Genomic DNA, 13,333 nt, shown 5'->3' with positions numbered 1-13,333 from the left:
CCTTATATTTATTATCTCTGCAAGAATGTGTTGTATTGATTAACTTGCCACATATTGCTGTTGGGAGAAAGCCTTGGAGGGAGATAGAGAGTTCATTTCAGGCTGCGTTCGTCCTGGATAATGCCCTAATCTGAGCAGATCCCTGGGCTGATATCAAACTCAGTGGGTCAGCATCAATCAGCGCCTCATGCCAAATGGTAAAACTCCAGATACTCGACGAATATATCGACTAACTTTCCCCGCTCTGTCATGGAGATGTGACAATGTCCCTGTATGACCTTTTTAAACAGGAATACTATAGATATTCAGTGTGTAATACTAACTGCTAAATGTCAGACCAGCAAAGAGCAGAGATGGCTAAATGTCTGTCTTTTTTATTTGAACTTGCATGATTAGAGTGTGTTAATATTTATTCTGATTTTAGCCCTGTTTAGTTCTGGTGTAGATTTGGTTTGATTATTTTCTAGTCTTTCTAGGTAGAGGCCAATGATTCACTCTGGCAAACAATGACCAGCTAAATGTAAACAAGAAGAAACATCATTTTCAACATGTATCAGGTTTCATTCTTTATTCACAATGTCTCTATGGCTACTTACAAAAAAAAGTTAAGCATGTTTCATAGTACCAACAGTCAAAGTCACCTCCTTTTTTCCCCACAATTTTCATTCCGTCCACACCGATGATAGTAACACACAATGTTGGGAATAGCGACGTTTAAGTATAATGTCTCTACATTTTTGGTAACGGAATAATCTCATTAATTACACTCCCCATCGTTACAACGCCATTATCGTTACCGGGAAAGCAAAGTGGCATGTTATAATTGGGTGGAATAAAGCACCGTGGTGTCAGGCTTCATGCAGCAGACAGACTCACATCATCAGCAGGAGCGGGGAGAGCTCAGGAGAGAGCAGGGGCAAGATGATTGGCTAAGAAGTTGTTTGGGTGGAGTCTCTGCTCACGATGCCTTGTTGTTTCTTTCCCGCACACTTCTAGCTAAATGAGACAAACTCAATGAGAATGCGACAATGGCAACGACGAGTCAGGGACATTCAAAGGCAGCATTTTCAAACTGAAAAAATTTCTCTCTCGCTGAAATAAAGAGAAAGAATTTGTATGTTAAGTGTACACTGTGCCCTGGGAAAATAATTCTGTCCGCGTCTACCTCAGGTAACTCAAATCTAATGAAGCGCCTCACATCGTCACATGTTAACACACCTCTCACTGCTGTTCACCTCGAGCCCCGGTGCAGTTAGTGTGAGCTCTAGCCAAGATGGAGACGGAGCCACTGCATTAAAGCCAAACTCCATTTTTCGGACAATAGTACATAACACGAAAATAACTGGATAATTACTTTGCTGAGTAATTGATTACTTTCACAGCATGGTAACTGAGTTACTAACTCAGTTTCTTTATGGGGCAAGTAATTTGTAATGGTAACTAATTACTTTTTACAGTAAAATGTCCAACACTAATAACAGGTATGGGAAGGTCCAGGTGACTCAGGTTTGAACCCAAAAAGTTTTTGTTGTGTGGTGACAGTGCTAACCACTCAGCTAGCGTGCTGCCACAAAACATTTAGAAAATGTGCATAGAGACTTGTGCAGCTGACTAAATCCTATACCATGGATTCTCCTGTTCCAAGCAAAACCAAACCAATCTATCATTAAGAAAGAAAAACTAGCATGTCTTTCTCAGAGTAATAAATCCACACAGTGCATTGTCTCAAACAGAGTAAAAGTGGTGCGCTGCAGACTTTGTGCCCCACTTTCATCTGAAGCCCAGCCCCAGAGAGAGTTTCCCCTCAGGACAGAGCCTCTCCCAGTCGACTACATCAATCCCACTGCCTCCGAGCCCAGTCTGGGTCAATACGCCTCCACGTGCCACTCACACAGAACCACAGGCTCTGTAGATCTAGGAGATTACACCCACTGGCTTGGCACTGGAACAGGTACAGGGGACATTTGGGGAAGGAAATGTACTTTCCTTGGGTGCATTTTTAAAGAAAGACATACCTTTCACTTTCTGAGGTATATGTTCTGACATACTGTACAATGATCCTCCTACAGAGTCACTTTTGCTGTAGTTGTAATAAAAGGCACAGCACACCAGTTGTTGTATTGTACTATTGGCAGAACATTACAAATAACAATAGCCAAGTAGCAGCATGTTGGTTGAGTAGGTTGTGCTCTCGCCTCACAGCAAGAAGGTCCCAGGTTCAACTGTGTAGAGTCTGGCATATCAAGTTCCCCAATCAACTTAAAACATGTAAAAATCCTCCAGCAAAAGTAGTCTTGACCAAGCCTAGCTCAAGATCTGGAGACAGTCCCACGAGTGTACTGCTGCTACTTTCCATCTGCAGTATTTGGGCAGGTACGGAAGACATTATAGAGCCATTTACATAAAGCACCTCTCACAACAACATTTCATCAATAGCATCGATCTAATGTCTCCTTACGGGGACAATGAAATGTACTTTAAACGTAGTTGATGAAACTCCTTTCAGCACACAGTATTTGTTGTGATTTTGTGGATTCAAAATTGAATAAATGCCCAGACAAGTTTTTTTGTATATGTGTATTCTACATATATCATTGTAAATTAGAAATATTGGAATCAGCAGCGGTAATAGTTTGTACTAGATGTAAATGTAATCCCTCAGTTCTTCAATGGGATGTTCAAAAAAGATCAATTCTGCTAACAGGAAAAGTGGCAACATGTATTCACTTAAAAAAAACAACTTTTCATCAGTTGACCCAATTCAACCTTCTTTTGCTAAGTAGTACTTTTATTATAACTACTCCTAATTAGCTTTAATGAACCACAAACAAGATTTAATTCATTGGCATTTCAAACATGGCGTTTTATTGAGGCAAATTAAGGTGTAGTTACTATAAAGTGTAACTTAAATATTTTTTGTTTAGTACCACTAGTGATATGGATATTTTACTAATAGAACTTCAGCTCCATGACTAACAAAAAGTAATGTATCTTGTAATCTTTCTTGTCCTCATTTCTGAAAAACAAAAGTGCCTATATGAAACAGATCTGTGCTGCATATCTAGCATGGCTGTTGGACAATACCACTGTCTGTTCTCTTATGTTCTCTCTTATGATTCGAGGCATTATGAATGAAGCCCCGCGCTGGGAATAAGCACCGCTAGCGATATGGGTCAGATAAGTACCGCGCACAGCATACCACCTTCGGAAGCGTTTCAAAATGATTTATGGGTGTGTAGAGCAAACATAAGGGGGGGAAATTGTCCAGCTTTTCATCATGGTTCACGGCTAAGAGCTCCTCAGATCTCCATGATGTACTCCCACTCCAGAAAAGGCCTTATTTCATGTATTGATCGCAAATGAGGTCTGAGGCTCTGAGTGTGCTTCCGCTGCAGGCACTGGCTTCATACAACCAAGGTCAAGGCTATTGTGTTTCATTGTACACTATTGAATTTCAAATACAAAGTCATTCACTATCAAATGAAATGCTACAGATTTTATCATTCTCCTGGATGTTCTTGAAGGATGATGGATTTTCTTTCATATATATGTATTTTTTTTTTACCTAATAATAATAATAATAATAATTATAATTATAATTATTTTATCATTATTAATTTTTTTATTTAATAAATAACAAACATCAACTTACATAACATACATTACATACACACAATTAATTTTTATTTTTTCTGTTTTATTTTACATATGTTGACAATGTAACTACTGTTGTTCCACAATACAGCTTTAATCTTACTCTATAAAGACAAGCAGGTGATGCTCCCAGGCCAAGTTACAGGTCAAATCTACAGAGATGTGGATGCATGTTTTTTTTTTTTTTTTTTTTTTTTTTTTATCATGACAATTGCAAGTTACTAATAGACCCACCCAGCAGAAAAGTTACATGATGCGTCTTTAAGCATGTTTGGATGATGATTTGTCAATTTTGTAAAAAGGGGAAAAGAGCAGAGCCTTTGTCTAACAGGAAGATGATAGTGCACTTGACTTTGAGTGTGATTCGTGCTTAGCTCTGCACTGCCATCACAATTTTATCACCGCATTTAGCCAGAGAAAAAAATGTGTAAAGGCAGATAGCAGTGATGAATTATTGTCAAATACATTCGCGGACATCTGAAGGTTTCCTCAGACATCTTGATCAATGAAGCCTTTTCATCCATCCCCCGAGAGAACAGGAAGTCACTGACCATCTCCTACTTATGTGCAACACCCCCTCTACCTTAAGCGTCTGTTTGATCTGAAAGTGCGTATGAGAGGGTTTCATGTTTTCCTAATTGGTTTGGTGGCATTTTATCAGTTGAAGGTCATATATTACGCACATTTTGCTTTTATGAGCTTTAAGCCATGTTGAAATGTTGAAACATGAGACGTGTTTCAGTCACACGTTTAACTAATGCTTTATGATTCATCTGTCTACATCTCCAAAGCTCAAAATGCTCTCTTCCACCTTGTGATGAGACGAAGCAGTAGTTTTTAAGTTACCAGCTCCTTGTTACCTTCAGTTCAGACACCTGAAATTCGAGGGCTAAAATCATCCATATAATTAAAGGTGTATGGAGTTTAAAAACATCTACGACATGATATCACAAGGTCGAATAGGGTATTTTGTTATATTTTGTGGGAACAGAGCCTAAATATTCCAGATTTGTGTGTTAAACATGTGTGAATGAAACAAAACACAACTCCAGATAAGTTTTCGATGAAGAAACAACATTATAACATAGATGAGAAAACAGCGCAATATGAGACCTTTAAATGTCACTTTGTACCAAAAAGAAAAGAATTCCATTTAAAATGCAAGGTGCACATTTATTTGATAGTTTAAATTTTCATTAAACAATTCAATTCAGTTCCTTTATTGTCATTGTCATATAAAATAACAGCAGGGGTGTCCAAACTTTTCCCATCAAGGGCTATATAAACACAGACGAAGCAGAGGGCCGATCGAGGGCCATAGACTGGTGCACAATTGGTAATTGATGATTGAAATATGTGCATGTTTAAGACGAAGAGCCATCAGTCCTTTTTTCACATTAAGATTCTCAAAACCACACACTAAATATTAAATATTGGCTTTATCAAGGTAGATTTCCAAAAATCTTTGTTTATTATTATTTTATTTTTTAATTGATGCAAGGTCATTTGGGCCAATTCTCCTGGAAGACTGAGGGCCAAGAAACATTTGTGTGAGGGCCACATTTGACCCACAGACCATAGTTTGGCCATGCCTGATCTGATATTATTTCTAGCACTGTATTCTAATGTTTACATAGTGGGTGTGATGTTTACATGGTGGGTGTCAAAGGGTGGGTGCTCTACACTATTATGCACTTTTAAAACACTATGCAGTTTGTGTGATGCTCTAACGCAGGCATGGACAATTCTCCTGGAAGCCTGAGGGCCAAGAAACATTTGTGTGAGGGCCACATTTGGCCCACAGACCATAGTTTGGCCATGCCTGCATTAGAGCATCACACAAACTGCATAGTGTTTTAAAAGTGCATAATAGTGTAGAGCACCCACCCTATCACACCCACTATGTAAACATTAGAATACAGTGCTAGAAATAATATCAGAGCAGCAGCAAAGGGGAATATCAACAAATCACAACAAAAGAACTTCATTAACCAATCTAATTTGTATTAATTGATTTTATTAGTCAATTATAGCTATTGTGCATTGTTATTTATACAGCTTTTGACCCTTGTTAACAGTACACTACGCTAAAAGTTATCGAATTACCTCAACATTTGTCATATCTCCAGGAAGTACATTTATGAATTTTACCAAATAAATAAATAAATAAAATTAGGCAAGACTCTTAGTAAAAATGTAAATACATTTATTTTAACTATGTTTTAGTGAAATTAATTGTCTAACCTGTCATATGCACTTAAATAAGCATAACTACTGCAACGGTGTCCCAGATTGCAGATCCCGCGTCTACCTGATTTTTCCTTATCTTTTTTGTGCCAGCGTTTAGTGACAATTATTTGACAAAAACATCTGATGACAGACAGTAGCATCTGGCTCTGGCTCCGCTCAGCAAATCACACGGCACAATTACACTCAAGCATGAATAATATCTGTGACAATAAGAGGTTTCATCCCTATTTCTTACACTTTTGACAACATGCAGCGGTTATTTTCTAATCTCACCCCAAAAATATGATTGTGCATTCATAGTACTTTTCATTGACGCTTTGAAGAGTGCTGCAATGAGCCATCATGCATAAAACATAAACTGGCTTTTGAACCAAGCCTAGTAATATTTAAAATCTTCTCTTTCACTTCAACTGACTGTACTTCTTCCAACCTGCACCAGTCTTTTGCATTGTCAGTAATTAAAATCACTTTTGTTTTGCCTCAGGGAGAAGGAAGCGAGACGGCATGAAAAATCCGCTAGCAAGAATGTACCCAAGATATATCCTGTCGAGATAAGGCTGGCCTTTTTGTGGTTCTTGTATTCAAAAACACACAATGCTCGTAGAGACAATTCTTGCTCTAGGTGTAGTTTTCTCTCCTCCTGAGGTGCTTCTTGAAATCCTAAAAATGAACATGTGCTTAGCTGGGTGTCTTCAGAGAGCGTTTGAAAATCAAGGAATGCACCACGTCGTACTACAAGAATACCTGGGCCAACCTGGGTCACACAGTGTTATCAAATCAGGCTGTTAGAAAAGCAAAAGTTAAGTTCATAACTAGGATTTCTTCATTATTTTATTGTTTTCATAAAGAACTTTGCAATTGCCAGAAAGCCTCAAATATGAAGTGATAAGCTAAAAATAAGCGCATATTTTTTCTGATGAGGTCTAGACTAGAGAGTAACTTTACATCAGAGGTGGGGGCTTGCAACTCATGACTTCAGCTCGAGTCAGACTTGAGTCACTATTTTTAGCTCTTGAGACTTTACTTGATAAAATGGACTAAAACTTGGGACTCGACTTGGACTTGAAGGTCAATGACATGGGACTTAACTTGGACTTGAGGCCTGTGAATTGAGAAGACTTGAGAAGCACTTTTAAATCTGAATTCTTTCTATTCTGACTGTAATAATTCTCTCTAAGATCTTGTCAAGACACTTAAAAAGGAAAAAAATAGCATTTCCACAACTCTTATATACTCATATATAAATATACTATGACTTTATAAGTACAATTTCTCTTTAAATGCATATAAATTGCAAAAATCTAAGTTATATTTGGTATTTTGGTTTAAAGACTTGAAATGACTTGAAGCTCAAAGCAAACGACTTGGACTTGACTTGGACTTATGGCCCAGTGACTTGAGACTTGACTTGGACTTGCCTGTATTTGACTTGGGACTTGAGGTTAAAGACTTGAGACTTACTTGAGACTTGGTCCCACCTTTGCTTTGCTTAATATGACATGATATTATATTTTGTTGTTTCCGAGTCTTTTGTATGCGCTTAATGCGACCATTCAAACTGCAATTTAGATTTGATTGCAATAAATCTTGTAGCGCTTCTTAGTTTAGTTTTCAATTTCACAGTTATTTGCTGGGCTAGTGGGCTAAAAAGTTGGCCAAACTAAACTAATTAGTCAGCGCTTTATGTTGGTTCTTGCACAGAATCTACCTTAATGTTCTTGGACACGTTAATGAGAATACAGCTATTTTCTGTTCTTTTCTACAACAATTACATTTGCTCATTAGATAGTGCTTATTTAAGGAGCTGAGTTTGTATGTAACTTTTCTGGTGAGGGGTGTTTTACTGCTTAGAAATATCTTGAAAAACTTTGCCTGATAGTGTCTTCCTGTAATTTGGTTAATTCCAGACAAAGTACTAACATCTGAATGAAGACAAGCAGGTGGCAGACCCTCCACCAGAAAGTTACATAGTGCACCTTTAATATCCTTCTGAAACCTCTCTCTCCTCTGGCTCCGACGCCTGAACCCAGATGCGACATATGAGGCGTCTGATGGTTAATTCTCAGTCACAGCTTTTGTGTAATTGCTGTGTGTGTTGTGTCTTTTCAACAGAATATCGCCCGCATCAATGACATCGTGAAGCAGGTGCTCCTCATATTCCCACACTTCTGTCTGGGCAGAGGGCTAATCGACATGGCCAAGAACCAAGCCATGGCCACAATCTACAGTGGATTTGGTGAGATGCTCTTTCTTTTACAAAACTTTTTCTCAGATTGGTAAGAAAAGTTTTAAACCTGGTTACTTGTATACATTTTTAAGAAATATGAAATAAATAATGAAATGACAATTCAGGGTGATAGTAATGTTGTTTTAACAAATTCAGATTTGATAATGTTACATAAATGCAATGTAAATCAAATGTATAAATTTGTTTAGAAAGTGCTCTGCTAATCCGGTTATTTAACTGTTGAACAACATGAAGTCATGTTGTTGAAATTACTATTGGCATGTGCATACAGGGCTATGATTTTAAATAGCATTGGCTAATATACATTGTTATGAGAGTGGAGTGATCAAAATTTTACTGTTGCCATAACAAAATAGCTCTTCAAAACATCTTTCATGGTCAAAAATATAAGAAAACAGAAACCCTTGATTATGTTGTAATGTTTTAATGGAGTTGGATAATTAATTACTTAATAAACTGCTAAAGAAAAAGTATTGTAGCACAGAGGACATTTAAAACAGCAAAAGCTTAGCAAAGTGCTGAACAAACAACAAAACTAAACCTGGCCAAACCTCCTCCTGAACAAAGCCTGATCTGATCAGACCTCAGAAGCTAAACAGGGCCAGGCATGTGCTTGGATGGGAGACCGCTGGGAAAATCAGGTGTCACAGTGGGGTGCCAGTGACAGAAATGAAGTGTTGTGTCCTTAGGCATGACACTTCACCCACATCGCCTAGAGTGAAAGCAGCGTGGGTGCAAGTGTCGGTGATGTTCGTTGGCAGCCTCGCTTCTGTCAGTCTGCCCCAGGGCATCTGTGGCTACAATAGTATCTTACCACCACCAAGTGTGGAGTGAATGAATAATGCATAAAATTGTAACGTTACTTTGAGTGTCTGGAAAGGCATTAATCTGTTATAATTGTTAAAACAGCAGAACAACATAAATGGCATTTACAGTAAAATAAAACAAGCACTTAATTATAACTTTCCATATAATAAATTGTATATATTTTACTTATGTCTCTTTTTCATATGTGAAAAAAAAAAAAAAAACATTCATAGGAAATATAACTTATTTCATCCACTCAGACATGTAAATTGGTGCCATTTTTCTTAAGTAGGAGCAGCTGCTACAAGAGCGTTCACTTGTTTGGTAGTACAAGTGCTCCTTTACCATCTTATTTCTAACTGACACAGAGAGAAACATTTGACCAGTGGCTCCCATTCCATAACACACCTCTCCACCGGGGTTATATTTAGCCCTGGTTAAAGACACTGGAGGTTGAGTAGTCCAATCGAGAGGTGAAGAAGAGGAGCATGAGAGGAAGAGCGGTCTTATCAGCGGAGAGATGAAGCAGGAAATAGTGGTGTGAGGAATCATTTGTGGCAGCAGCAGCGCCCAAGAGAAAAGCAATCACAAGTTAAAATGGCCAACGTGAAGAGCGGGCTATTTACCGGAGAATGAGCGTTCAAAGCGTGTTCGTTTTTTGCTGTCCTGTGAATGCGGAGCTGTCATACTCTTTACTTATGCCTTCATTAGCCAAAACAGACCTTCCATTGCAAGTAAGGAAAGCCAGACACTTCCTCTCATGACACAGGTGATGTCTTGTTTATTCCCTCGCAGACTAAGTGGCGTTCACAGCAGCTTTCCAAAACACATCAAAAAGCTGACAGAAATTTTAGATTCTAGCTTTTATACTTCGCTGACATGAAAGGGACAGACTTCTAGTAAACCGTTTTTGTTTGGGTACTACTGGTTATTATAAATCCACATCTGAGAACCGTAGATATAGACTTAATAGAGCATTTTAGCGTGTATAAAAGAGCGTCTGTTTACTAAAGAATGATAACAGTCAGAACCCAAACAAATAACATTACGGCTGTGAAAGTGGAATGAACGTTTATGCTAATTTAAGAATAATTAAAATGGTTTTGCTGTCAAGTTGATGAGCAGAAAGAGAAGTGATTGTATCAATATTTATTCATTTTTATAATTTGTGTATCTTATTTTCTTTTGGCTTTTCATATGCTTATTTCCTTTTAGCTTTTAATATGCTTCCTATTGGGACTAGCATGATTTTAGTTTGATCTTTCTACATTAATAGAGATTTGGGACCAGTGAAGAAACATACTGGACTGTGAACCCTTCTGGCTGGATTGTCCCTATTAGCATTGGCAACAGAGGCTTTTTGATTTGTGTCACTTAATTTTTACTGTCATACAAAATACATGTGCGGCATCCGCCTCTATTTACAGGTTTTTTAACAAGAATTCTCAAAACACAGCTAGCTAGCATTAACTTGATTCATCAGCCGGTTTCACTTTGTGGAAACCGTCTGACCTCGCAGCATTAGGATTCGTTCGCTCGATGGTAGGCGGGTACTTTTTTATTTAACCAATTGCTCCTATTTGGTCGTAACGTATGTAATGCGCTGCTAACGGGGCTAACTGGTATATTAAGCTTTTCCCAAATTCCGTAGAAAGAAGGGCAATAGCGTCTTTTCCCTTGATAAAATTCACCAAACATTCTCTTTATTCTGGCTTTAAATCCTCGATCTCAGGTATCGTTGCCAGCACAGAATGTATGGCTCTTTGCTGATTGGCTGGTGCCTGAACTTGCACTTCCAGGGTTTTTTACGAACTGTCTAGTGTATTCCGATTCATGACCTAGTCGCTGGAGAGAAATTAAACTGAGTGGAGGCACTAGTTGGCACCAGCCTGGCTAAGATAGCATAGCTATTATGCAAAATCGACTTTTTAGAGATTTTAACCATGTTATAGTTGTTTATCCTAAACATTGACTCATCAAAACGTATACATGTTTCAGTAATCTTTAATCGCTTACATTAGAGACACCATCTTACACATCAACCCCTGTGTTCACTGCCCATGTTACTCGCTCAGTGCTCTCTACTTCGGTTTCCAGTTTTATTTTTTTAATTGATGACATATGAAGGATTTGTCAGCGTCACGTAGTTATTTTGGTACAAATGAAAAAAAAAAATCTGCTGCTCGCTGACGTCATGTGCTACTTTATATCAAAGATGCCTAGTCTTTGTTCTGATGACGTTTCCAGTGGTGTGAGCTTCCATTGGGCACTGCATTTTTAAAAGGCAAGAGTCAGTAAATAAGTCATTTCAAATTAATATTGCAATAAAGAATGTGCAAAATATAACATAATGCTTCATGGGTGTCATACATTACAGCTATATAGCAGACACGCACAGTAGGTCGTCTTTAATGACTGCAGATCATAGAGAGGCTCAGAAAATTGTAAACAACCCCACGCAGACCCAACAGCAATATACACTCAGTCTCATTTAAGTAGTTACTAAGCTTGAATCGTTCTTAGTAATATTTATTAAGGTTCTTCAAATTGTAACTATTTTAAAACTTCTCCTATATCTAACACTAAAGTATACCTTACATATATGATATTAACCTTGTTGTTTTTGTATTGTAGGAGAGGACCGGTTCCAAGACCCACTGGGCTGGGACATGGTGGGCAAAAACCTATGTGCTATGACTGTCCAGGGAATCGTCATGTTTGGCGTCACCATCCTCATCCAGTATAAATTCTTCTGCAAACCAAGGTGTCAGAATCTCCTCAAATGTGCACAAAACACTCCTCTGTCAATCCACACTTTCATCTCACTTTAGTCACATCCTCCTTTGATGCACCATTATTCACTGACTCCTTTGATTTGTATTCGTTTATTCTCTCTCCCATCTGTTTTTTCAGCGCTGGGTAGAGATATCCCTTCCCATTTGTCACCATTTAAATTGGTAATATACTGTAGAGACATTTCATATAAAACATCTGCTTGTGTTTGCCAAACGATATCCCAGTTTGGGCGTTTTTGTTGTTTACTCACTGCAGGTTGCTATGACTACTAATGCCCAAAGCTCTTGCTACTTATGAAAATTGCGAAGATGCCTGGCCCCGGCTCTAAACTTTAACCATTATAATTTGTAATGTGGTGTGTGGTTCATTCAAATGAAAGGGTGGTGCTGGCATATTGACTTTAACTGGAAGATATTATGTAAAATCAACTTTTATGATCTTTTGACCATGTTAAAACGGTATTCCCACATCGTTAACTTAATCTGAGTTATAGTTTGATTGATTCATGCATGTTTGAGTATCCTGTATTGCACAGAAAATGTCTGCTTTCACCTTCCCCCTATCTAAATCCTCTGCACTTACTTACAATTATTGGAGAAAAAAAAAAAAATCAGACTTCAGGTCATGCATATAGGATTCAAAAATGTCACTTTTCAGGCCATTTTTCAACAATAAAAATAAGTAATTGAAAATCTACAGCAGTGAAAGGTTTGTCAATTTTGCAGTTTTGAACAAGACGTCAATTGACCTGTTTCTAATCGTAGGCCATGTTGGATATTGCTTTTTACAATGAATAAATTAAATAATGATCTTTTTATGTTTTAGTTCCATATGTAATGCCCTTAAAAACTTAATATGTCTTCTTTAACAGGCTTATGAAGTGGAAATCTGTATCGGATGAGGAAGAGGATATAGATGTTGCAAAAGAGAGAGAAAGAGTTCACAGTGGAAAAGCGCACAATGATCTGTTGAGGATCTGTGACTTGACCAAGGTAATGTGGCCTTCTTGACTATCTCCCATTACATTGCATTTTGCTGTTCTGTTTGCCTATTTCACTGTACTGGACTCTTTTGTTAGTTATTTTAACATTCAGGTCACAATTTCTTGCTAGAAAAGTTTGGGAATTGCTGGAAGGATGTGTAAGCTTCAGTTATTGTGGAGTCTCAAGGCCACTGTACCAAGTTTGAAACATTTGTGTTATTGTACAGCAGGAGAAAAGATGCTGCAGAAACAAGGATGATATTAAAGGCTGCAACTATTAATCCAGATTATTGTAGCTAATTGACTAATAAGATAATGCTTGACTTGTCAGATACTAGAATAATCATTAGTTTTCCTAAATTAAACTATGTAAATTTTCTGGCAATGTGTCCTCCACCTGTTTGTCTCCATGAAGATAAGAGAAAAAATGTTCTACAGTATAGAGTAACATTTATCTATCCCCATGAAGACAAGTAGACAAAACCACCACGTCAAGTTATAGCTCAGGTCTGTGGAGAGCAGACCCCACACACAGTAAGACTGCATGTTTGTCAAGTTTTTTCTTTTTCTTAGTTTTTTCATCAGCCGGTTTTACT

The 13,333-nt window shown here is 37.8% G+C and overlaps 1 protein-coding gene across 1 annotated transcript in view; it reads left to right on the top strand.

The window, feature by feature from the left end:
- LOC110159332 (phospholipid-transporting ATPase ABCA1-like) overlaps window positions 1–13,333 on the top strand; it is a 234,285-nt gene that overhangs the window by 165,834 nt on the left and 55,118 nt on the right. Inside the window, exons 40-42 of the mRNA XM_055156114.1 lie at window positions 8,017–8,140; window positions 11,594–11,723; window positions 12,627–12,747. Coding sequence (XP_055012089.1) covers window positions 8,017–8,140; window positions 11,594–11,723; window positions 12,627–12,747 — 375 coding nt within the window. The remainder of the gene's footprint in view (window positions 1–8,016; window positions 8,141–11,593; window positions 11,724–12,626; window positions 12,748–13,333) is intronic.

Source organism: Boleophthalmus pectinirostris, unplaced genomic scaffold (genome assembly GCF_026225935.1).
Source record: "Boleophthalmus pectinirostris isolate CB_2022bp ecotype Guang Dong unplaced genomic scaffold, ASM2622593v1 HiC_scaffold_20, whole genome shotgun sequence".
Lineage (NCBI taxonomy): Eukaryota > Metazoa > Chordata > Actinopteri > Gobiiformes > Gobiidae > Boleophthalmus > Boleophthalmus pectinirostris.
Note: the sequence above shows the minus strand (reverse complement) of the source record. Positions and strands in the feature narration are given on the sequence as shown.